Source organism: Cervus elaphus, chromosome 5 (assembly GCF_910594005.1).
Source record: "Cervus elaphus chromosome 5, mCerEla1.1, whole genome shotgun sequence".
NCBI lineage: Eukaryota > Metazoa > Chordata > Mammalia > Artiodactyla > Cervidae > Cervus > Cervus elaphus.
In genome coordinates this window covers 11,018,978-11,046,046 of record NC_057819.1, presented here as the reverse complement: position 1 = coordinate 11,046,046, position 27,069 = coordinate 11,018,978, and the positions used below count along the sequence as shown (strand labels likewise).

The following is a 27,069-nucleotide window of genomic DNA, read 5'->3' as shown; positions in this document are numbered from 1 at the left end:
GAATGATAAAAAGCAGCAACAAAAAACCCTGGGAAAGGAGGACATCAGATTTCCAGAGCTGCCACATTATACTGCTTTAACTGTCTAGTTTCCAGGAATTTCCTGGTAGTCCAGTGGTTAGGACTCCAAGTTTCCACCGCAGAGGGCCCAGATTCAATCCCTGGTTGGGGAACTCAGATCTCACAAGCCATATGGCATGGGGGAAATTTTTTTAATAAGTAAAATATTTCGCTGTCCACCTGAAACTATCACAACATTGTTAAATGGCTATACTCCAATACAAAATAAAAAGCTTTAAAAAATAAAATGTCTAGTTTCCAACAAAAACTCATGAGCCATGCAAAGAAACAGGAAAGTATGGAGCATGTTTTGGGAATGGGAGGTAAGCATTCAGTAGAAACTGTCCTTGATAAAGTCCAGACAAAACTTTAAACCAGCCAGTATAATAAAGGAAACTATACAAATTAAAGGAAAATATGAACATCATGTCTCATCAAATAGAGAATAGCATGAAAACTTGTACATAAATGTATTATTCACGATAGCCAAAAAGCCCATCAATTGTTTAATGGATAAACAAAATGTGGTATATACCCATACGACAGAAAGTTTGACAATAGAGAGTTTACTCACGCTACAATATGGATAAGTCTTGAGAAACATGCTAAGTAAAAGAAGTCTGTCACAAAAGGCCACATAACAGGCAAATCCATTGAAATGAAGAGATTAGTGGTTGCCAAGAGTTGGGGGGAGGGGGAAAGATAGGGAGTGACTGGTAAAGAACACAGGGCTTCTTTTCGGAGTGATGAGAATATTCTGGAATTAGTGTTATTGGCTGCATAATTTGTGAATATAGTAAAAAAAAAAAAAACCTACCAAACCGTCCACCCTAAAAAGAGTGAATTTCATGGTGTGTGAATTATATCTCAATAAAGCTGGTTTTTTTTAATCTTATTAAAAAACTGAAGCAATAAGTGAATACACAGTTACTATTTAAGAAACTATGCTAATGTACATTATCATATGTGAAATAGATCGCCAGTCCATGTTCGATGCATGAGACAGGGTGTTCAGGGCTGGTGCACTGGGATGACCCTGAGGGATGGGATGGGGAGGGAGTTGGGAGGAAAGGTCAGGATGGGGAACACATGTACACCCATGGCTGATTCATGTGAATGTATGGCAAAAACGACCACAATATTGTAAAGTAATAAGCCTCCAATTAAAACTAAAAAAAAAAAAAAAAAGAAAACACTATGTCAAAACAAAGTTTGATGTAGTTGACCAAAAACCCAACCTGGTCTAGCCACCACATTAAAAACAAGAAATGGTGAGTTCAATTCTCCCAGCCTTAACTGATATGAAATCACATGTAGTCACAGGCTATACTATGCCAACCCAAGGGAGGAGCTGAGGCCACTGATTTAGAAATTCAGACGGAGTCAGATTCCAGCTACAACAACGTACAAGTAGATTGAGATACTGTGGGGCTGGGAATTCCCTGGCAGTCCAGTGGTTAGGACTCCACACTTTCACCGCCAAGGACCAGGGTTCAAGATTCTGCAAGCCAAGTGGTGCATTCACAAAAAAACTAAAAAAGATATCACAGGGCAGAAGGTGACTTGCTAAAGACACACAGGAAATAAGTAATATAATAAAGCCCTGAAGTGATGGAACAGTTATAATTAACAAGGTACTCAGTGTAGAAGCCCTCGCCTAAGTGAACAAAGAAAACCTGACTTTGGAAGAAATGGTGCTGGTCTTCTCCCAACAGAAAAACCACCCAAAGATGACATTTCAGAAGACTCATGGTTCAGCTGGGGCTTTACCTGACAGCGGATCATGACGTGGGTCACTTTAGACTTGGCATCATTGCTCTCCCCTTTGTCATCTCCAGTTCGGACAGAGAGAACAAAATCTCCAGGGTGGCTCTGGCTCTCGCGCACAAGAAAGCTACCATGTTTTCCTTTTTCGGTTAATAATTTTTCTGCTTCTTTCCCAGAGAGGTGTCCATGAAACCACCTAATATTTTTTTGTTAAATGACAATCAATTGAGTTCTTCAATGAGTTCACAACATCCTTTTATAAAACTACCATCCACAGTGATCTCTCAAAACAATTTAAAATAGACACATTCATCCAACAGACTGATCCATCCCATTCAAGACTGAACCTGCACCCCCAGCATGCAGGAAAAATGATAAAGATGTTAGGAGTAACCATTAAATTCCTTAAATGAGCCCACAGGCATCTGAACACCAATATCCTCAATCTTTCTTAATTTCTTTTAAATCCCTCATCTTTTAAAAACGCAGTCTGTCATTTCTCCACTGCCCAACCCCAAAATGACCAACTATTTAATCACAGTCATTTAAAGAAATTATAATAGAGAGTTATGGTAGTGACAGAGAATCATTTGAATGTTTGCCCTTGCTTTGGCATGCAAACACTCCATAAAAAAAGGATCTTTGTTAGAAATGAATTCAAACATTCCAAGCTTTTCCAGATTTTCAACTTATACTTCAAGAGCCTCCAAGTTTGCTGTCCACATGTTTGGACTATCCGCTGGGTTATCATTTCAAATTTTAATGCACATGAGACCTGGAGTAGAGGCAAAGGATTGGGCTAACGATGTAAATTCTCATACCTTACAATCAGAGATACCAATACACTAAGTCAGAATGGGGCCCAGCAATCTGCATTTTTAACTAGCACATTAGAGTCCTAATGTAGGCGGTCTGAGGTCAGACTTTGAGAAAATACTGCTCTAAGTTACTACAGAAAACATCTTAACATAGTCATATTAATAATGTGGCTTTTCCCCTCGGGTTCCTGAGGAAACAAGCATGATCCGCACGTAGTGCTAATCGGTCATCACTGAAGGTATGTTTATCAAGATATTTTTCATCCACTCTCAGCCAAAGACAGTAAAATTAAGAAATAAACTGGAGAGAGTTGGCTGACAGTCTTTTGCTTAATAATCTGGCTGGCCAACAAATGATCAGCATAAAATAACAATGGCATGAAGGTATAAAGAGGAGAAAGCTATCTGAAGACAGAAAATATACAAACCTAAATAAGAGACCCTGATTTGGTACTGAGTCAGAAAGGAGACCGAGAATGCAGAAGAAAACCAATAAAATCAATACAATTAAGTCAAGCCCCAGCTTTCATCAGCCTAGTTCCAAAACAAGGGAAAGATCTCAGAAATAATACAATTCCCTCTAAGCAAGGTCATTCCCACACATTCGTGGATATAACATCAAAGAGCTTATGAACAATCTGAACCCTCTGAGTTCTCTGCTCTCCCACTTCTGAGCTTAAACTGACATCTGTTGGTGGCATCGCTGAATAGCTGCTCAGGAGCTACTACAGGGAACTGCTACCGTTTTGGTGTCTCCATTAGCGTTTGTTTTCCTCTCCTAACTCTCAAAGTTCAGTAACATTCAAATTCAATAATCTTAAAATTATTGCACGTACCAAGTATAATCTATACAGGAACTGTCTGAGACTTCTACGAGTTCTAAGTAATAGTGAGACTGAAGTTTTTGCAAGAAAAGGCCACTCTGAGAGTAAACTTATCCTATCACAGTTACTTTAGTAAAACTTTTAAGATTATGAGATTTTTAAGATTTTAAGATTAAGAAACAGATAGAAGCCAAACCCCCATGATGCATTCACATCAGACCTATGACACGGGAAAGACGCAGGCTCCACAGTTATGTAAACAGAACTGACCTTTCAGAGGTAGGATCGGCACAGTTCAGAGGATATTTGAGCTCAATAACATCTCCATTCTTCTCTTTTAGTTGCCCATGATGTTCCATGTAATACTGGACCAATTCAGCCAAAGTGGCAAATTTCTCTCCTCCGTACAGGTCATAGTAATCACCAGTGTTCTGAATCTTGATGTGGGTGACAGCTCCATTTCTTCTAAAATAGTCCATTAGAAAGGTGGGGGGGAAGACAAATAGAGAGCTATACTAGTAAATATGGATCTCACATTCATTATCAGATTTTACCTAACTGAAAGAAACCCAAAGAAGGTACAAGTTTATGCTTTTTTTAAACAAAGGCACTGAGTGAAAAATAACCACACAGTCAACCATTTCAACACAAAGGGTTCTGTGTATGGTAAGGGGCGATCTCTTTTCTCAACACTAATTAATCACGATGAGTATCATTAGAATTAAACATACATTTACCTTATAATTCAGTAAACCCGCTCCTAAGTATTTTGCCCTCCAAAAATGAAACTTCATGGCTACCAAAAGATTGGTTCAAGAATATTCATTGCAGCCTCTTTGTGGTAGAAGAAAAGTGAAAAATCAAATATTTATCGCCAAAATGTACACAAATACTCATACAATGGAATATTATATAGGAATTTACAAAGAGAGACACAGAACCATTGATATACACAAACAACATAGGTGAATCTCTAAAACATTAGGTTATGACAAAGAAGCCAGTGCTCACTTTGGCAGCACATATACTAAAACTGGAATGGTACAGAGAAGATTAGCATGGCCCCTGCGCAAAGATGACATGCAAATTCGTGAAGCATTTCATAATTTAAAAAAAAAAACAGAGGGAGAAGTCAGACACAAAAGAAAATATACTGTATGACTTCATTTATATGCTGCTGTCAAATAAGCTAGTCAATGGGGATAGAAAAGAGAATATCGCTGACCTCTTAACGGGAGGAAGATTAGAAAGGAGCGCAAAGGGACTTTTGAGGGTGAAAGAAATATTCAAGATCTTGATTGTGGAGTACTGGTCGCATTAATAAGTATACTTGTCAAAACTCGCCTCACTATACACTTTAAGATATTATACAAAACTGTATCTTTAAAAATCATTTTAAAGACATATAACTGACAGAGTTTCCAAAATGAGATGGCTAATATGTCAACCCACTGAACTGATGTAACACACTGGCCAAGAGTTTCTAAAACTTGGTATTTTAGTTAGCCTAGACAGTCTGATGATTTTCCGTTTGGTTTTCCGAACTACTAAATATACCTCGTTACTCATAATCATCTTTGCAGACCCAAGAAGTCTGGCAATCCTAAAATGATAGCCACTAACCTATATTTATTTTTCAGTCTGACCCTACAGCATTATTGATGAGGCCTCTGTTAAATATAAACATTACTATCTTTATCCAAAGATAAAGGAAAATGGGAACAAGGTACAAAAAAAGCACCCTACAATGTTAATAACAATATCTACTTCTAATTTATGGTGACAATCTTTTCCGCGTAAAAAAATGTACTTCAAGTAAGTCTCTCCTCCAGCTCCACCTGATTTTATTTTAGCACATGAGCTTTCCTATCTCTAACCTTAAGAACATAACACAAAAACAGATATTTCAGTTATGGACTAGATCAATATAAAGCAACATAGGTGGATATCAAAAACATGATATTAGGAATTCCCTGATGGTATAGTGGCTAGGACTTGGTGCTTTAACTCCTGGGGCCCAGGTTCGATACCTGGTCAGGGAACCAAGATCTGGCAAGGCATGCTGTGCAGCCAAAAAAAAAAAAAAAATGTATATATACATAAATATACATGTGAGAGCATGAAAGAAGCACAATGTAGAATGATACGCTTAGCATGCACCATTTATGAAAATTTCAGAATGTACACAAGTCATAGCATGTGTTATTCATGACACAGACCACAGACATATATATAATAATGTTTACATTTTATTATTTTTATGTTCCATTATTTACTATATGTACCCTTTTTAAAATGAACTAGAAATATACCAAACTCAGAAAGCAGTTATTTCTGGGAAAGAAAAGAACAGCAGAAAGTGTGGTGAAAAAGAGGAAATTTTGCTTTACTTTATATTTTACTTTGAAGAAAAAAATGACTGGCAAGAAACACAACATGGATAATTGGACATAAATTTATGTATTTTTCTGTATATTTTTTCCTCAAAATTAAAACAGGGGATCTTCCTTGACTAATACCATGGGCGCATAACAAAAAGTTTAGATCACCTGCAGAAAACTAGAACAATAAACATGTCATGCACACACATATACAAACATCTCAGTGTCTGTTATATCATATACACAAAAAACCATGTATATCATATACATTAAAAAATGAGTGCATAACCAAAAATGAATATAGAAAGAAATGAATCTGACTTTGTAGTAAGTTCATAACTACACAGAAAATTAATTCCTGTAGCTTTTGAAAACAGTACTAACAGTACACCCTTATTGGGATATATTCTAAGAACAAAAAAGACTCCAGGGAAATCATGAACTTTAATTAGAAATCTTTGTAATTAGAAATGATAGTGGTACAGTCATTCTGAAGCTATTTCCCTATTATAGGATTGAGCAAATGAGGTCATACACTGATGCAGCTATAAAACAGGGTTCTCTCTCTAAGTGAAGGGAAATGCAAATATGGAATGAGAAGAGGTGAAGAAGCTGGTGTTGAATTGGAACTATCAAACTTGGTTTGATACATATTCATGTATTTATTGATATTGATATATTTAAAATTTGCTTTCAAATATATATTTACTCCCCAGCTCTGTCTACTACAAGGGCCTAGAAGCAGTAACACTCCAGGAGCACAAACACCAAAAGATAAGACAAGCAGATATTCTGTGCTTCCTGATGTGACATAATGGGATGGCTTCAAAAGCCACTATTGAAATGACGAGAGAAATCTGAACAGGGACTGTATGTTAGATAATATTGAATCAATGTTAAAATTTCTCATATATAATAATAATGATATTGTAATTATACAGGATGTCCTTGTTAATAGGACATGCACACTGAACTAACAAAATTTAGAGGTTAAAAATAAGCATCCTGACATTTGCAACTTATTTTCAAAAGGTTTGGCAGAAGGAGTATACACAAAGACATACTCATAAAAAGAAACAGCAAACATAGTGAAATGTTATAACAACAGGTAAAGAGAATGTGGGTGTTCACTGTGTTCATCTTTTGACTTTCTGATAGACCTGCAATTGCTCAGAATAAAAAGCTGAGGAAAAATAAATTTTAAAAAAAAGTCCTCACCAGTTCTGTAGTCCTGACTCTGCTGCTTACTAGGTATGAGACCAGCTTTCTAACTTGACCTTTGAGCTTCAGCTTACCCACCTCAAAGCTGGAGATAGTGGTATTTATTCTTAGGACTTAATAAAGTGGTATTTATTCTTAGGTTATTGGAGAGATTAAATAAAATGAAACACAGCAAGTGTTTAGCAAAATGGCCTGGAATGTGTCAAGTCCTCAGTAATGTTTGCTATCATCCTCCTCTTCCTCCTCCTCATTATTATTATTATAATCTCCATCCAAACTCTTGTAAGTCAAATGTCACTCAACTGTAGGTTAGAGGTCTGTGCTAGGACAAGGCCCGAAAACTCAGGAAGGCTTCTGCCCACTCCTGGTAGCAAAACAGAAGTAAAAGCTAATGACGACACAGGCTCCTTGAGAAACTAATACCCATCTAAAAGGGACTTCTCAAGTCCCAAAAGGGTCCTGGATAAACCCTCAGAGCACATTTTCCTTACTTTTTTATTTAAAAATGGTAGCAACAAAAGAAAATTCATAGAGCAGTTCGGATCTGGCTCCTGGAATGAGCTAGAGCAAGCAGAGTGAGTATATAAGAGAAAGTCAATTTCAAGAAAAAACTCTCCCATGTGGGCCCAAAGAGACATGCAACAGGATGGGTTGGCCACTGTTCAAAACAATTTTAAACATAGTAAAGATAACTCAGTGTCCAACAATAGGGGATGGGATAAATTGTGGCATATTCACACCATTCAAGTATTATATAGCCATTAAAATTGATAATTAGATCTATATGTCCCAGCACAGAATTTAAAAAAAAAAAAAAATTTTCAAGGAAGTCACAGTATACATACGTTATAAAGCCAGGGATATGAATTCTAAAAACACACAAACCAACTTCATATCATTCACACATAGGACAAATGCAGTGAGTATAAAAACATGTTCAGGAAGGAGATATGCCAGCCTCCTGATGGTGGTTTCCTCTGAGGAAAGAGCGAGGGGAATGGGACTGCGCAGGGGAACAAACGGCCCCACAACTTCCCCAGTGATGCTTTATTTCTTGAAAAAGAAACGTGATCTCAAGAAACTCTTCTTTCTTTTTCTTTTTACTTGAAGTGTAGCTGATTCACAATGTTGTGTTAGTTTCAGATGTACAGCAAAGCGGCTCAGTCAGGTACACATTTTTTTTTCAGATTCTTTTCCCTTATAGAACATTACAAGATACTGGGTACAGTTCCCTGGGCTATACAGTGGGTCTTTGTTACCTACACTATATATAACATAGTGTGTATCTGTTAATCCCAGACCCCCACCACCACCACGTCCCCCTTTGGTAACCTTACTCTTGTTTTCTATGTCTGTGAGTCTATTTGAAGAAATACTCCAAGAGTTTTTGGTTTTTTTTTTCCCCCATTCAGTAATCACCAGAAGAGAAAGGAAAAATGCAGGGAACCAGATTCAGGATGAGTGGAACCAGAACTGCGCCTTGTTTGGGATTACATCGGGATCGAATCAGGCTCAATTTAATAACTTCTTATGCTCTGCTCCAACTCATCCTTATGTGGTCCCTCAAGAGAGAAGAAAAGCCCAGCTTTCAGGCCCCTTCTGCTGACTCCCTAACCCGCTCACTCTCAGGAGGCCAAGTCCTGAAACCCCACAAGCAGGCCTGAATCACCCCTGATCAGGGGACCAGGGCACTGGCAAGGCCTCACTCACAGGGCTGCAGACAGGTCTTCAGACTCTAAATGAGGGTAGCAGGTTGTCCAAATGTGGTCTTAACATTTCCCACCTGGCAGGCACTCTCAGGATGTGCTCTTGTTCTTCCAGCTTACCTAACGGAAAGTGTGAAGTCTCCAGGGTTGCTTTTACTGGGCCTCGCCAAAAAACTGCCGTCAACTCCTCTTGTCAACAGCAGGTTTTCTGCCTCCACGCCAGTGATATTTGGGTGAAACCATCTTGAGAGAGAGAGAAAAAGAGCAATGAAAAGCAAAGCACTGCTTTCCACATCATTGCAGCTAAAATGCCTATGAGAAGAGCAGCAAATAAAAACACCAACACAACCCTTTTCCCCAACTCTCTTTGATCACCGCCTTCTCCTTGTCTTCCCCACGGTAGGGACCTGGCGTCCTGCGGGCACAGTAGGTGGGGCTGGGGGCATGGTTAGTGGGACTGGGGCCGAAATGGATGCTATTTATACAGGGCGGTAGGGGACGGCCTCAGCCATAAGGGAATATTTGATCAGATCTGGAAGAAGCAAGGCAGTAACATGCAGCCATATAAGACAGGAGGACAGCAGGCAGAGGGAGGAACAAGAAAAGGGCACGGGGCAGACAGTTTGCGACCTGTTCAAGCACTCAAGAGGCCAGGGTGCTTGGGACGGAACAGACAAGGGTCAGGGGGGAAGGAGATGAGGCCAGTAATGAAAAGCCAGGTGAGGGAGGGCCTTGGAGGACACGGTAAAAACTTCAGCTTTTATTTTTTTGTGAAATGGAAAAGGACTACAGGGTTTTTAGGCAGAGAAGCAACATGATCTTACTTTTTTTTTTTTAATTTATTTATTTGGCTGTGCAGGGTCTTAGCTGCAGCATGAGGAATCGTCAACATTCACTGTGACATGCAGGATCTTTAGTTGTAGCACATAGAATTTTTAGTTGCAGCATGTGGGATCTAGTTCCCTGACCAGGGATTGAACCCAGGCCCCCTACATTGGGAGCAGAGTCTTGGCCACTGGACCACCAGTGAAGTCCCTGACTTATATTTTTAAATCATCCTTCAAGCTATTATGCAAGGACAGAAGCATACAGATCAGTTAAATAAGCTACTTTGATAATCCACGCAAGAGATGACGGTACCAAGGACCAAGGTGGCAGAAGGAGCAGTGATAAACAGTCCAACTGGGAATACTCTAAAGGTAGCCAACAGGATTTCCTTATTAACAAATGAGATGGGAAAAAAAGAAGAGAGTAAGAAAGATGCCTGGGTTTCAGGTCTGGGTAAGTAGAAGGTTGGAGGTACTGTGTACAAGACAGGGGGAAAGGGTGGGGAGAGGAAACTCAGGTGTTGGATTTGGCATGTGCTAAATACGAGATGGTTAGTCATCTGAGAGTCCGGTATATACTATGCACTAAAGTTAAGATATTATTATTGACAATCATAATAATAAATATAGGACTGTTCTAACATGTAAATCCATGGCTGATTCATGTCAATGTATGACAAAAACCACTACAATATTGTAAAGTAATTAGCCTCCAACTAATAAAAATAAATGAAAAAAAAAAAAAACTGTTCTGACAAGGAATAATCAGAAAAGGCAAGAATTCTGACATAGCCTACCAACATTCCTGTTATTTACATTAACGGAAATTTATTTTCCTTTTAATTTTTCCTATTGTATCTTCCGAGCATTTGGGGGGAAGTCTAAGCATCACTCTGATTGTCCCAGAGAAAAATCACAGGGCTCAGGTGAAAAACATACATATATGTTAGCTGGCTTTTTACTCCCTCTGAGAGCCTGTCAAAAGATCAAGATGGAATTTTGCCCCAGGAAAACTCAACCTCAAGTTATGTATACCTATCATCCCAACATCCCATACTTTAGCATACAGCATGATTACTAAACTCTTTTTTTTCTTTTTAACCTTGCTCATGATTTCTTTGATCTGTGGTTCCCACCTGAGTCCCCACAGCCCTAGGGAATCAAAAAGCAATAACAGAGGGTATCCAGTTACTTATAACTTTTCAAAAAGTACAGTGAAAATCTTACATTAATATTCAATTTGTCTACCTATATAAGCCAGTTAGAATGTCAAATCTCTTTTGCTTTTGGCTACAAAACAACATATTACTTGATGTGATAGTCTGAAGCTGAGTGGGGGAACACACATATAACCGAAAAAAAAAAAACAAAAAACCATGCAATAGAACAGAACTAATATTTAAAACTAAACTGAGGGCCTTCCATGGTGGCCTAGTGGTAAAGAATCCTGCCAATGCAGGAGACATGGGTTTGATCCCTGATCTAGGAAAATCCTACGTGCTGCAGAGCAGCTAGGACCATGTGTCACAACTATTGAGCCTGAGCTCTAAAGCCACAGCTACTGAGCCCACGTGTCACAGCTACTGAAGTCCGTGTGCACTAGAGTGCATGCTCTGCAACAAGAGAAGCCATCACAATGAGAAGTCCAGGAACCGCAACTGGAGAACAGCCCCAGCTCACTGCAACTAGAGAAAAGCCTGCAAAGCAACAAAGACCTGGCACAGCCAAAAATAAATAACTAAATAAATATATTAAATTTTAAAAAAATAAATTGAGACAATAAATAAGATGTGAATATATACACTGAAAAGTTTCCCCAGGTATTTAGGAAAATTAGCCCAGAACAATCACTCAGACACTTGTTCTAATGAAACTATTACACTTTAAAGACAAATGGGAAAAAAAATCTTCAATGCCTGCTGCTGCTGCTGCTGCTGCTGCTGCTAAGTCACGTCAGTCATGTCCGACTCTGTGCGACCCCATAGACGGCAGCCCAACAGGCTCCTCCAGCCCTGGGAGTCTCCAGGCAAGAATACTGGAGTGGGCTGCCATTTCCTTCTCCAATCCATGAAAGTGAAAAGTGAAAGTGAAGTCGCTCAGTCATGTCCGACTCTTAGCGACCCCATGGACTGTAGCCTACCAGGCTCCTCTGTCCATGGGATTCTCCAGGCAAGAGTACTGGAGTAAAATCAATGCCTGCAGTAGAATCAAATAACTTGCTACAGGAAACAAATGAGACTAGCATCCAACTTTTCAAAGTCAACAGATGCAGCAAGTTGACAAATGAACAAGAATTTTTCAAAAACTCAATGAAAGAAAAGTGTAAACCAAGAATTTTATATCCAGCCAAGTTATCCTTCAACTATCAAGGTTATAGAAAAAAAACAAGTTTCAACATACAAGAACTAAGGGAATGCTGCACATATCAGTCTTTCCTGATGATTCTCCTAGAGGATAAACTTCATCTAAGCAAACGGGAACAAGCAACGCTGACAAAATAACTGACAGTGGGCATTTAATAATCTGTAAGTGTACATGGACAACTAAAACAAAGATGGGAATGAGAGTAGAAGACTAACATACAGTAGTTACATATTGTCACACAGTGGAAATACTACAACTAGAAAATGGGAAAGGGAAAACAATAAAAACCTCATTGTTGGGGAACTAGGATCCCACATGAGCCCTCTTGATCTTCACAGCTAAACAGTCTGTGTGTTGCCAGGAAAGATTCCCCAGCACCACAACTAAGACCCGACACCGCCAAAATAAAAACCTCACTGCTGTATAGTGAAAGTCACTCAGTTGTGTCCAACTCTCTTCTGACCCCAGGGACTGTAGCCTTCCAGACTCCTCTGTCCATGGAATTCTCCAGGCAAGAAAACCGAAGTGGGTAGCCTATTCCTTCTCCCACAGACCTTCCCAATCCAGGAATCAAACCAGAGTCTCCTGCATTGCAGGCAGATTCTTTACCAGTTGAGCTACCAGGGAAGTCCCATTGCTATGTAGGCAATAGTTAACAAATGGGTATTTAAAGATAATGAAAAAAAATCTGATAAGCCTGATAATGAAAGTTAAATAACCAAACAGAGGGGATAAGTACTAGAATTAAGAAAAAAGACACAAACCTTCCAAAAAACTATTTTCAACAAAAAACTTTTAAATACACATCTTAGAAAAAAATTATACACACATACATAAACACACACACACACACACACACACATCTTGAGAGAAACAATGCAAGGAACCACTATATATACAGCGGACCCCTGAAAAACTTGGGGGTTAGAGGCACTGATCCTTACACGGTTGAAAATCCATATTTAACTTTATAGACAGCCCTCCATATCCACCGTTCTGCTTCCAACCACATGATTTCAACCAGCTGCAGATTGTGTTGTACTATAGTACATACTTATTGAGGAAAATCTGTGTTTAAGTAGACCTGTGCAGTTCAAACTTGTATTGTTCAAGGGTCAACTGTAAGTATAAAATATACGATAGAAGTGATACCAAACTTATCAATCATAACAATAAATGTAGACGAGGTTGCTATCTATTGAAAAAAATTAACAAACAACAAATCTATGAATATTTATGTACAAACACCTTTATGGAGCAAAAACTACAGGAGATGCAAGGAAACACACTAATAATAGGAGATTTTAATAGTCCACATCCAATACAAAATAAAACAGACTAAGAAAATAGGTTAAGAGAAAATCTAAACAACATAAACAATATGGTAGATATATTGTGCATATGTTGAACTCCACACCTTGATAATAGTCACATATTCTTCCCTAGTGCCTAGAGAATTTTCATAAAAACTGATCAGCTATATTAGGTCACAAAGAAAAGAAAACAGTAACTCCTATAAAATAGAAGTATTACAACTTAATACCATTGTATCATGATTGGTCAACAGAATATAATAGAATTCTATATTACCAAAACTATCATTTAATAGAAAAACCTGTGATCACTTTTTAAAATCCAGATGCACATCAGAATTATCTTAGAATTCTTTGAAAAATACAAATGCTCTGGTATTGCTTTTTTTCTCCAGATGTGTTTCTAATGAGCAGCCATGTTTCAAAGCAACTGGACTATACGATGATCTTCTTTTATCTAGTTTGTTTCACATTATCTATTTCATAATCAGTGCTCCCATTTTATTTAGTCTGTTTTCCATTTTTTCATATATAGCCATATATGTACTATAGACATATTACACGTCTATATATACATGTATAATATATGTATTTTAGAAAACTTATAAATTTTTGCCTAGCTAAAAAATTTATGACATTTTGATTCTACTTGTTTGATGTAGTATGAATAGAATGCTAGATTTCTAATAAAAAAATATATATGCAACAAACAACAAAAGTTTACTGTATAGCACAGGGAACTATAGTCAATATCTTATAATAACCTATAATGGAAAGAATCTGAAAAATAATATATGTGTATATGTATAAATGAATCACTGTGCTGTGTACCTGAAGCACTGTAAGTCAACCATATTTCAATAATATATATATATATAAAGAGAAAAAAGTATTACCACATACAGTATCATAAAGCAATAAAACCAAATTCTACTAACAAAAGCAAAAAACTGAAAGGCCCTTCTACCTGGAAATTTTAAAACCCTCCATTAAACAACTATTAGATAAAGGGGGAAACAAGCTCAAATTACACAATTTGTAAGAAATAATGGCCACAAAAACACTATGTATCAATATTTATAGCATACAGCTAATGGAGTGATCGGTGGAAAATTCACTACACAAACACTAACAATAATAAAAAAACAAAGCCCCACCCCCCCAAAAAAAGGCCAAAGTATACCACAAGGAAGGAAACATATTTTATAAAGATAAAAGCAAAAATCAAAGAAAACAAAAAGGTAGCAGATGTAATTAATAAAAATCCTGCTTCTTAAAATTAGCAAAATAGACAAACCACTAGTTAACTTATTCAGGAGTACAAAAACAAGAAAAAAAAATCACAAATACACAAAATAAGAAATGACAAGGGGGAAATAACCATAACCACTTAAACAGAAGACGAAGAATTTTTTAAGAAACTACTTTGCAAACTGGTGTGCAAATAAATTAGAAAATCCAGATGAAGTGAATAATTTTCTAAGGAAATACAGACTGCCAAAACTGCAGGCAAACCAATTTCCATATAAAAACAGAGCAATTTTAAAACTACCCCACAGAAAAGCACCAGGCTTTTTATTTTTTTGGTTTCAAAATGGAACTCTATCAGAATTTCAAAGACCATACCATTCCAATGCTCTATAAATTATTCCAGAGAAGCAAAAGGAAAAGAAAATGCACCACTTCCTTTCATGAAGCAAATATAACACTGATATCTATATCAGATAAAGATAGCTACTTCAGTGATATGGAAAGCAGATACCTTGTTCCTGATTCAAAGAAGATTCTAATTATTTTTAAATTATAACAATGGTTGTATCACAGTATTCGAAAAATCCTTAAACCTACAATTCTTAGGTTACTGAGGTGAATGAAAGGAAAAACCACTTTGTCTCCCCTCTGTGGAAGCACACTGCAAGCTCAGCGGTTATTTCACTTACACTGGTCACCCAGCCTGGACCCCCACCACCTACGGGAGATCTGTTCCCTTACGGTCACCACTGTTACCTCCTCTTTGTTTTTCAAAAACAGGTTCTTAGAAGAATTTCTCGGGTTTGCCCTCAACCTCACCACGGGGAGGGCTGCCTCAAGAGCATTGTTTACTGCTTCTAGCAAGATCTTTTTATCTGGTTATCCTGTTTTTCATTCCTGTTTCATCTTTCCTTATCTCAGCCAGCTACTTTAGGCGGCTCTAATTTTGTATAGAGTCGATGTCCTCTAGGATCCTGCTGAGCACACACACTTAAAACTTTCTAAAACCCTTTAAAATTTATTTATTAAAACAGCACACACACACAAAAAAAAAACCAGCACAGATAGGCACGAAATTCAGAGAAAAAGCCCAAGGTTCCATATACTCCCAGCTGTATTCGTCAAAAGTAACTGCAGTTAGCAAGTTTCCTGTAACACTGAGAAACGTCTCATGCATATATATATATATATATATATTATATGTGTATATATATAAATATATTTGTACACACACACACATATTTACGTACATGTGCACGGTGCATACTCCATGCCAGGCTATGTGAACACACACACAAATGGAATCCTGATCTATACCCCGATTTTTTCATTTACTACAACACAAAGATCTTTCCACATGATCTTTCTATTCTTTTTAATGGCTATACATTATTCCATTATAAGAATGTACCATTCATAATTTAATCCCTATTAACATTTATATTATTCCTAGATTTTTGTTAACACAAATAGTACAGCATATCATACCCTTTATAATTCTCTTTATACACATTTACAAGTATGTTTGTAAATTAAAATTTTAGAAATAAAACTGCTTTGACAAGAGTGTTTTCTTAACTCTGACAAATTTGCCAAACTGCACTCAAAAGAAGGTAACAGTTTCAACTCCCATGAAATGAGTGTGAAAGTCCCTGTTTTCTCCCAGCTTTGCCAATAATACACATATTACCAAACTTTTTCATCTGAGTCATGGAAAATGGTACCATTCTACTTTGCATTTCTGTGTGAAACTGAGCAATTTTTCATGTTTTCAGACCATTTTTTTTTTTCCTTTTCTGTGAGTTGTCAGCTTGCCATTGTTCATTTTCTATTGGATTTTTTTTCTTACTCATTTAAAGGGGCTCTTGATAGAACCAGAAAAATGATCGTTTATTATATGTGTGACAACATTTGTCTTAGCATTTTTCCTTTTTTACTCACTTGTGGTTAATTTTTTTGCCCCAAAGAAATTCATCTTGGCGTGGTTAAATTTATCAGCTTGTTCCTTTATGGCTTCTGGGTTTCTTGCTATGTTTAGAAAAACTTAACTCACAGCAAGTTGTTGTGAGCTTGAAGTAAATTAATAACGCATAAAATGCTTAGCACAGAAAAAAACTCTAAGGACTTTCACCTTGGGAACTAAGAATTTTGTTTTAGGTCAGAAAAAAATACGTACAATAAAGGCACAGATTTTAACAGGACCCTTCACAATAGGTACTAAAAAGACGGGGTGGCTGGAAGAAAAAAGTAAATAAGACAGAGATTAAAAAAAAAAAAAAAAGACAGAGATGAGAATTTACATCAGGAAAGAGTTTGAAGACAGAGAAGGCATAATTATATTTTTACCCCTAATAATATTTTTTAATTGGTGGAAAACTGCTTTATAATGTTGTGCTTTTTTTCTGAGGTACAATAACACAAATCAAGTCATGAGAAGCGTTAGTCACTCAGTCATGCCCAACTCTTCGAAACCTCATGGACTGTAGCCCACCAGGCTCCTCTGTCCATGAGATTTCCGAGGTAAGAATACTGGAATGGGTTGCCGTTTCCTTCTCCTGGGGATATTCCTGACCCAGGGATCAAACCCAGGTCTCCTGCATTGCAGGTGGATTCTTTACCATCTGAGTCACCAGGGAAGCCATAATTTTATATATATATCCCCTCCCTTTTGAGTCTCTCTCCCCTACAAATATTTCAGATTTAAATAAAAAGTTGAAAATTATAAAACAGAAAAGACTTCTCCATGCTCATATTATTACATACATTTTTTTCTCCTCAATTATGAACTAGCTCTGACAGCAAGGAAAAAAATAATTTACTGGCTATTATTTATTATGGCTGGTTAAAACTGTGGCCACAGCGCTTCCCTGGTGGTCCAGTGGTTAAGAATCCGCCTTGCAATGTAGGGGACATGGGTTCGATCTCTGATCCAGGAAGGTCCCACATGCCATGGAGGCAACTAAGCCCATGCATCCTAGGGCCCGTGCTCCAAAATAAGAGAAGCCACCACAATGAGAAGCCCGTGTATCGCATCTAGAGAGTGGGGCCCCCCCACCCCGCCACTAGAGAAAGCCCACACGCAGCAACAAAGACCCAGCAGCCAAAAATAAAAACAAATAAATACATACTTTTAAAAAACTGTGGCCACATTTACTGACTGTTTTCCATGGGGCCAGCATACAATGTAGGCTCCAGAAATCAAATTTTTAGCCTTTACAATGTTATTTATTTCTAAAAATTTCTAGAGCAGGACTCTGAGTCTAGATAGTCTTCATTCATAACCATGTGTTCCCACCTTTGTATATTTTAAAAACACAACATTTATGTAGAGTATCCTGCTGAGGCTGAGAGACATTATAAAAGTCACTTTCACTGCTGAAGGTGGGCTAGGTAACCACCATGGGCACTCATCAGGTAGACTGGCACAGGAGAAAAAGCAAGTGGTCTCTTTACCCCTTTATTAAACAAACTATTATTGCTTCATTGCCAAGTTCTAATTACGCCTATCGTGTTATTAAGAGGGAACAGAGGAGAGTAATGTTTACAAGGGAAACTCAGTAACCAGCATTTAGCACAAAGGCTAGACAGAGTAAAAGGGCTTAACAAACACTGGTTATCGCTGTTGTTATCATTATTATTACTGGTGGAAGATATGCAGATAGATTCTTCTCTTGCATAATTATGTTAGTTTCATATGACCCATTTTGACATATGAATCATTTATGTTACCCTGTCTTTGCAAAAACTGAACTTCACGGCTCAGGGGCTGTCCCCATGTTATTTCGAACGGTGTATAATTAGAAATTGAAAGTTCTACAACATAATCCACCCACTTGAGTTTTGATGTATTGTAAACTCTCCTTCCTGAGCTATGCTTTTCAAAAAGTATTGTATTTACCAGAAACTTTTTCCCAGTTGCATGTTTAATATTTGTAGTTCAACGACTAGCAGTTTTGTGATTCACAAAACGCTCACCTCTAACAGAGCAGTTAAGAGTTCATTCAGTCCCTGAGATCTTAGTCAGGGTAAGGGATATGCGTGTGCTAAGTCACTTCAGTCGTGTCTGACTCTGTGCGACCCTATGGACTGTAGCCCACCAGACTCCTCTGTCCATGGGGATTCTCCAGGCAATACTGGAGTGGGTTGCCATGTCTTTCTCCAGGGGATCTTTCCAACCCAGGGATTGAACCTATGGCTCTTACATCTCTTGCACTGGTAGGCGGGTTCTTTACCACTGAGCCATGAGGGAAGCCAAAGAATCGTGAAGTTAACAGGTTTAACATTAGATTATAGAGCTGGCCTCAAGGATGACAGAAACACTTGTAATATTAGGTACTGAGGCCACACATCTTCTAAATCCTGCCCCCATCTTCTGCTTCACGTGAATTCAAACAGCAGAGGTTAGTCTCCCCAAATCATGTAAATTTATCTATGTTACCTCAAAGGAGGGGAAAAGGGCATTTGGGTTTATCAACAAGGTAGGTCCATAAAAGATGAGAAGAAACAGATAAATTTCAGTCTGCCTAACGTCTACCGTAGGCACTTGGTGAAGGATGGATGCCTGAGTTAATTTTGGGGAATGAAGAAAAACCAGGGAGGAGAAAAGCCAGAGAGGAAGGGGACAGGGAAAAAAGTCACATGGAGAAGAGGGCAATAGCGTTCTCTTCTTTATTTTTTTCTCAGTGCCCTGCCACACGGCATGCTGGATCTTAGTTCCCTGGCCAGGGATCGAACTGATGCCCCCTGCAGTGGAAGTACAGAGTCATAACCACTGGGCCACCAGGGAATATGAGCATTCTCCTCTTGTACACGGTAACTCTCACAAACCTGCAGGTGCTTGACAACCCTCCTAATTGGTCATCCACTGGCACTGCCTACTTTTTTAAAAACTTTTTTTTTTTAATTTTATATTGAGTATAGCCGATTAACAATGCTGTGATAGTTTCAGGTGGATACCAAAGGGACTCAGCCACACATATACATGCATCCATTCTGCCCCGCACTCCCCTCCCACCCAGGCTGCACCATAACATTGGGCAGAGTTCCCTGTGCAGTGCAGCAGGTCCTTGTTGGTTATCCACTTTCAACGTAACAGTGTGTACATGTCGATCTCAAACACCCTAACTATCCCTTTCCCCATCCTTCCCCCTGATAAGTTTGTTCTCTTAGTCTGTGGCACTATTATTTATTAAGATTCTCAGGTCATAACATGGCCCAGGTGGGTACCACCCATCTCGCAGAAAGAGCTGAAAACATATACACACTCACACAAGCCCAATGCTTGTGAAAAAAAGAGCCTCCAATCAATGTGTGAAACAAATCAGCCCTGTGCTGAGTGGGCTTGAAGAAAGGAAAGACAGAACCCCCCACCTCCAGGAGAGTTTACTAACCCAAACTACCTGCCGGGAAATCATACCAAAAATGTAAATCTCTTATTACTGAACACAGATTCTACAAAGCCGTAGATCACTGAGACCAGGCTCTTCTTTATGTCAAGCGAGTTTAAAAAAGAAAACGCTGATGAACCAAAAATAAAATACAATGATGCTGATTATTTTATCCATGCGTCCCCTTCCCCCCAGTGATGTGGGGAAACAGTCGAGCAGGCTATTAATTTCAGGAACTTATTCTCAAGGCTGCTATGCTAAGAAGGGAGTTTAAACTAGGGATCCAAAGTCTAATTTCAGTTTCTTGCCTAAATATAAAGTAATACTGGGTATGGCTTTCTTACCCGCTGCTCCAGAAAAATCATAATCTTTGTCCTTGGGGAGAAAGCTTAGAGTCTGGTACTTTCTGCAGATTACAAGAATATTCCTCTTTTCCAATTAAATGCTAATTTTCTATGGGGAAAAGGATGAGTTATGAGGGAGGGGTAGTCGATAGGGAAAAGGATTCTAGGTAACAGAGGTTAGAAAAAAGTTAAGGCAGCTTTTCAATGGTAGTAAAGAGCTGTGGCTTAATGGATCGTTATCTTTTCACGGAGTTTCAGTGGTCAGCATCTCTGCTCTGAGGACAAGGCGCTGGAAACTGCCTCCAAAAATCTTTCCCCAAATGGCTTCTACCCTGTTTGAAGTCTCTCTCTTGTTTGTCTGCTCTCCCAGGGTCTACTGGAGCCTCTTATAACCCTCCCTTCACAGCAGCTAGAGGGATATTTTTAAATAGATCAGTTCATGCCACTCCCGATCACATCCTTCTATGGGTTTGCGCTGCTCTTAAAATACAATCCAAACTCCTCTCTGTGGTCCACGTGATACTGAGGACCTTAATCAGCCCTGCGTGGTCTAGTCCCCACCTACGGCCCGGTGTCAGCTCCACCCCGTGCCCCTGCCTGTCCTTCAGGCACTCGGAAAACTGCCCACCTCGGCACTCTCACACTCGCCGTTTCCTTAAAACCTGGACACCCAGCGCCTGGTACAGTGCCCCCATACAGAGTAATCCCCTGAAAACCAAGTCAAATCCCACATTCGTGAATGAATAGGTCAAGGTTCCATTAGAGTGGGTTAGTGGAACGACAAAGGCTTGGATCTATAGTCTACTATTTTTAAAATAAACATATTGCATGTGGGTACAGGTATGTGTATATAAACAGACATATACAGGGTGTGTGAATGTGTACATCAGTACACAAGTATGTGTGTATTCTAAACAGTACGCTCTATACTGACAAATTTCAGTTTCGTTTGGTACTACTTTCATCAAACTCATTCGATGTTGGCCTACAAGTCTGTCTCCCTCTAAAGTCAATGCTACTTGAAAACATGAACTGTGTCTTTCATATTTCAGCACTGCCAAGAGTTTGCTAAATGCACATCACCCCCCAAAACTCAGGAGTGAACTGGGCTGCAATTTTAGGGTGTTTGAATCCATTTCAGGGGGGGTCTCAAACCCTTGGCTGCAGTTCACAACTGCCACAGAACCTACCAAACATCAGTATTTGTCTCCCCTTCCTTAAAAAGGGCAGCATTGAAGGGCAAGTGTTGTCTGTGTTTCCCAAAGGGAAAAAGGAATAAGCACAGTGTCTTCTATTGTTCTGCTGCCGCCCAACAAAGTACACCAAGGCCCACTAGTAACAATTACAAACAAGGGTTGGCTCTGCTTTTCCAGATCTCGTGTGACTCTCCAACAGTCACCACATTGACCACGTGCAAGAAGGGTAAGTAATCTTAGCAGTGGGCCTTGCATTTGAGCAGCTCTGGACAAACACTCGAGCTCGGGACAGGATGTTAGCAAAGACAACCAGTTTCAACTGCAAAGACACAGAGCTGTTATTTTTGAGTAAGGCAAGTTTATTGACTCCCACAGGAGATAAACAAACATGGCCACCAGGGAGAGCCTGGGACAAAATGTACTTGACCTGCAACAGATAAACCAAAAGCCTAGAGTTAGAGAACAAGCTAAATTTTCTGCCCCTCTCAGTACAAGTCATCAGACAGTCTCTCCCAGAGGAACAAAAGCAAACGCCAAAGATGTACCAGATGCTGAAGGACATAACCTGTCTGGTCAGCTGGGCGAGGCAGAGTAGAGCAGCCAAGCAATCTCAAAATCTAAACACGGAACTGCCATCAATCTGTTACCTGGGTGGTTGCTGTTCAGTGCCTAAGCCACGTCTGACTCTGCGACCCCGTGGACTGCCAGGCCCCTCTGTCCATAGGACTTCCCAGGCAAGCATACTGCAGTGGGTGGCCATTTCCTTCTCCAGGGAATCTTCCCAACCCAGGGATCCAAGCTCTACTGCCTAGCCCATGGCAGGGGGTGGGGCTTGTCATTTAATTGCTCATGCCTTCTTTTCCCTACCTGTGATGCTGAGAGGCATCAGCATACTGAATATGACATTTTAATTACTGAACGCATAGAGACTCTAAACCCGTGAACCAAAAAAGATTAGTTTGATAACTAAGCTACACAAAATCCAGAATATTAGTCACTGAGGAGTCAGCTCCTATGATCACCTCCTCAGAGACTTTTCCTAAACCCATTATCAAAACTAACCACATTCTCCACATTTGCTTTTCTTGGCCTCCCAGAAGCTATTACTACCTGTAATAGTCTTATTTATTCATGGGTTTGTTCACATTCTCTCTCAGTCGTGAGAATAGCAATCTTTGCCTACTTTATTGCCTCATCTTGCCTGGTTCAATAACTACTTGGTGAATGTATTAATTCTGAGGTTAAACGTCACTTGAAAAAGAACAGTTTGAAGACTGTTTGAAGACACTATCTGATTTCAAGACTTGTTATAAAGCTACAATGATCAAGATCATGTGGTATTGGCATAAAGACAAATAGATCAATAGAACAGAAGAGAGGCCAGAAATAGACCCATGTATAAATGGACAACTCATCTTCAAAAAAGGTGCAAGTTCAGTAAAGACGGACAGTCTTTTCAACAAGTGGTGCTAGAACAACTGAACACCCATATGTAAACAAGAGCATACCACATACAAAAGTTAACTCAAAGAGGATCACAAACCTAAAACTTTAAAACTTGGAGAAAACATTTGAGACTTAGATTAAGCAAAGATTTCTTAGGAATAACACCAAAAGCATGATCCACTTTTTTTAACTGATAAATTCAACTTCGTCAAAATTAAAACCTTGTTTAAGACACTGTTTAAAAAAATGAAAAGACAAGCTACAGACTAAAAGAAAATGCTTGCAATTCTGATCAGAGACCTGTATCCAGGATAAAAAAAGCTCTCAAATTTCAATACGAAAAGAAACAAGTAAATTTTATTTTTTACACATAAATTTTAAAAGGGAAAATATTTAATCAATAGATGTGCCACCAAAGAAGAGATACAGATGGCAAACACATGAAAAAATGATCAACATTATTAGTCACCAGGGAAAATACAAATTAAAATTACAATAAATATCAAATCAGTATGCTATACACCTGAAACTAATATGTTACACGTCAATTATACCTCCATTAAAATATTAAATAAGTAAATTAAATTAAAAAGTACTGATATAGGAAAAACCTACAATGACACACCTTTACATGACTGAAATTTAAAAACTGACCACACCAAGTGTCGGCCAAGATGTGGAGAAACTGATTCTTAGTACACTGCCAGTGGGAACATTTTGAAAACGTTTGGTAGTTTCTGAAAAAATTAAATATACATCTGCTCAAACAGGGGCTCTGTATCAACCTAGAGGGGTGGGATGGGAAGTGAGATGGGAGGAAGGTTCAAGAGGGAGGGGACATATGTATACCTATGGCTGATTCATGTTGAGGTTTGACAGAAAACAACAAAACTCTGTAAAGCAATTATCCTTCAATTAAAAAATAAATAATTTTTAAAGTAAAAAAAATTGTAAATCAACTATACTCCAATAAAATTTTTTTAAATTATATCTCCTAAATATATATATATATATGTACATATACACACACACACACACACACACACACACACACCCACATCTGCTATGTGATCCAGCCATACCACTGATAAGGATTTACCAAAGAGGAATGAAAGTATACATCCATATAAACACATGAACACAGACATTCAGAGCAGTTTTATTTGTGAAGCCAAACTCTGAAACAACACAAATGTCCAACAACAACTGGATGGAAAAATGAATGGTGGTACAGCCACACAGTGGAATATCACTGATCAATAAAAAGAACTATTTGCCATACACAACAACATAGATGAACCTCAATATAATTTTGCTGAGCATAAGAAGCCACACACAAAAGTCCACTGGCATAAAATCCTAGGAAATGCAAACTAACGTATAGTGACAGAAAGCAGAGGAGTGTTTGCCTGGCAACAGGGAAGGGATTATAAAGGGTTCCAGGAGCCATTACAGGGGTGATGGATATATTCATTATCTTGATTGTGTTGCTCGTTTCTTGAGTGTATACATGTGTGGAAACTTATCAAATTGTACACTTAAATATATACAATTTGTTGCATGTCACTTATACCTCTATAAAACTGGTTTAAAAATAATAAAAGACCTATGATCTGAAAACTAATAATAAATAATCCCCAATTATGTGCATTGTTGTTGTTGTTATTGTTTAGTTAATAAATCATCTCTGATTCTTTTGCAACCCCATGGACTGCAGACAGCCAGGCTCCTCTGTCCATAGGATTTCGCAGGCAAGACTACTGGAGAGGGTTGCCATTTCCTTCTCCAAGGAATCTTCCCCACCCAGGTATCCAACCTGAGTCTCCTGCATTGGCAGGTGAATTCTTAACCACTGACCCACCTGGGAAGTCGTGCATTACAATCATAATCTGACTTTTTATGGGGCACATATTTCTCTTCCATAACAAGTATGGGAGGGCTGGAGGAGGAGAGGAGGAATTACTTCATTTCAAACTGTCATCTTTACCACTTGCTGCTTTGGCTCTTCTCACACTTCCTGGCTTCTAAATTAACAAGTTGGACAATGTAGGGTCTATTACTACCCAACCCCTACCCCACCCCCAGTCCCCAGACTTTTTGTCTCCTAAAAGGAGCAGATCCTTACTTGTCTGGAAAAGCAGACACAAGGAACAAAAGGCTCAATGACTATTTGACAGATTAAAGAATAGACAACTGTTTTATTTAAATGCTCCCTAAAGAATTAGAACATTTGAGGCTATACACTGTTCTGCTGAAATGCAATTATATATTATCCAGATCTGTAAGCACTTGCCAGAAGACCTGTCCAAATCACTCACTGCTTAAGTTTTCAGTTTTCTCCTTTCTCTCTCTTTTCATCCCATGAATGAATAATGTGCAGGTGTATTTCTGAGAAGACAGTCCTAATGTTTTGAAAAGTCTCTCAGTCAATAACCCCAACAGCTTGAAACAGTTTTCCAAATGTCTAAGACAGTGACAATAACAGGACACTGTTATGATCCAAAAAATGGGTCTTAAGTGTGAATCCTATACAGAATGACAATACAAAATAGCAGGATCGTTATCTGAAAACAATCGATCATACTAATATTTAACAACAAAATTAAGGCTTACAAATGATTGGCAATAGTTATAAAATAATAGCAGACTAGTAATTAACAGTGGGGTTCTGTCTCCACCACTTACTGTTTGAGTGACCTTAGGCAAGAGTCGGACACGACTAAGCGACTAACACTAGAACTAGCACTACTAGGCAAGTTGCTTAACTTCTGAAATTCATATACTCTCTTTAGAGCAGGATAACAGTACCTACCTGATTGGGTTATAATAAGGATTAAATGTGTTTGGCATACGGTAAGAGCTAAATAAATGTTAGCAATTAGTAGTATGGTTACTCTGAACTTTCCAAGGATCTCATTAACTCACTCATCTTCCTTCTGACTCTTAGGTTCAAACCCTATCATTTACCAGTATGTTTCTTCTGAGCCTCAGTTTCCACATCCGTAAAACGGGGGTGATTAATGTTACCTGACTTTTAAGGTTGTGGTGAAGGATTAAAATAACTAGAGATACAGATCCCTTCCCTCCCACCTCCCTAAGCGAAGATCGCAGAGGAAGGAAATACTTCTAATAGCTGCAGATACAGTCAGTTTTTCCATTTCTGGCACGTGAGGGGTTGGGGGGTTGGGGGGAAGAAGATGCAAAGAGGCATACAAAGTGGTCAAGGACCCTGAGTAAAGCCCCCAAATGCGCGCAAGACGCAGTGACCCAGAGAGGCTCGACTATCGGCCTGGCCTCGCGCAACTCTCTCCTCTCCCCTCCCGCGTCCCGGGCCGAGGAGCCTCCCCTAAGTGAGCGGGGTTATTTCGGAATCACCATGAGGCAATTCTCATGAGGCAATGGGTCAGGAATGCGGCGCGCCGAGCCGAGCCGCTAGCGTCCGCGGTTCCCCGGGCGGCTCTACCTGCCCCCGTCCTGACGGGCATCCCCAGGGCTGCGGGAGCCGGAACTCCGCGGAGGCAGGAAATGAATGAGGACCCGAGGGGTTGGGGGAGCGCTAGGGCCGAGCCCCGGGGCCCTGGAGAGCTTAGGGGGCTGGAACGGAGCCTGCCCCGCGACCCCGGGCGGGAGTCCGAAGCCCAGCCGGGCCGCCCCCTCCCGGGCGGAGCTGACTGAAAGCGGCGGGGGCCGGGCCGAGGCCCGGGCCAGGCCCTCGGGGCTCCTCACCTCCGCGATGTCATGTTCCTCCCGCCCTCCGGCTCCGCGACGAACCGGCTCCTTGCTCAGGCTCCGCTGGGCCCGGTCACATCGGGCTGGCCCGAGGGAGGCCCGCTCCGGACCGGACGGGGGGGCAGAGCCAGCCGGCCGCGCGCAGACCCCCCTCAAGGCCTGAGGAGCCCGGAGACTGTGCAGCCGCCCCCCAACCCCGGTTCGCTCCTCCTCCTCCTCCTCCTCCTCCCCCGCCCTTCGCCGCCGGCTCCTCCGTGACGTCACTCCCACGCGACGCCCGCCACTACTTCCTGCTTCCATTCTGCGCTGAGGCTGGTCATGGCAGTTCAGTGGCTCTGTGGAGCCTCCGCCGCGCTGTTCCCAAAGGACCTTCTCATTCTTCTTTAGATCTTGGCGTTAGACCGTGCATTGTGCGCTCAAAGTTACACGCAGTCGT

General features: G+C 39.7%; 1 protein-coding gene and 1 non-coding gene across 5 annotated transcripts in view; one reads left to right on the top strand and one right to left on the bottom strand.

Moving 5' to 3' along the window:
* PTPN11 (protein tyrosine phosphatase non-receptor type 11) overlaps positions 1-26,857 on the bottom strand; it is a 65,238-nt gene extending 38,381 nt beyond the window's left edge. For 2 of the 4 annotated variants that reach the window (XM_043901674.1, XM_043901676.1), the window contains exons 1-4: positions 26,631-26,857; positions 8,897-9,019; positions 3,739-3,930; positions 1,830-2,022 (exon numbers count right to left, since the gene is read on the bottom strand). In XM_043901674.1, coding sequence (XP_043757609.1) covers positions 1,830-2,022; positions 3,739-3,930; positions 8,897-9,019; positions 26,631-26,644 — 522 coding nt within the window. In that variant the 5' untranslated portion in view covers positions 26,645-26,857. Of the gene's footprint in view, positions 1-1,829; positions 2,023-3,738; positions 3,934-8,896; positions 9,020-26,630 lie in introns of all 4 variants that reach the window. The other 2 variants (XM_043901673.1, XM_043901675.1) reach the window with 2 other exon arrangements.
* Positions 4,472-4,578, top strand: LOC122695806. The gene has a single exon (XR_006341558.1). It is a non-coding gene; the product is annotated as a U6 spliceosomal RNA (small nuclear RNA).
* Positions 26,858-27,069: the final 212 nt, after the last annotated feature.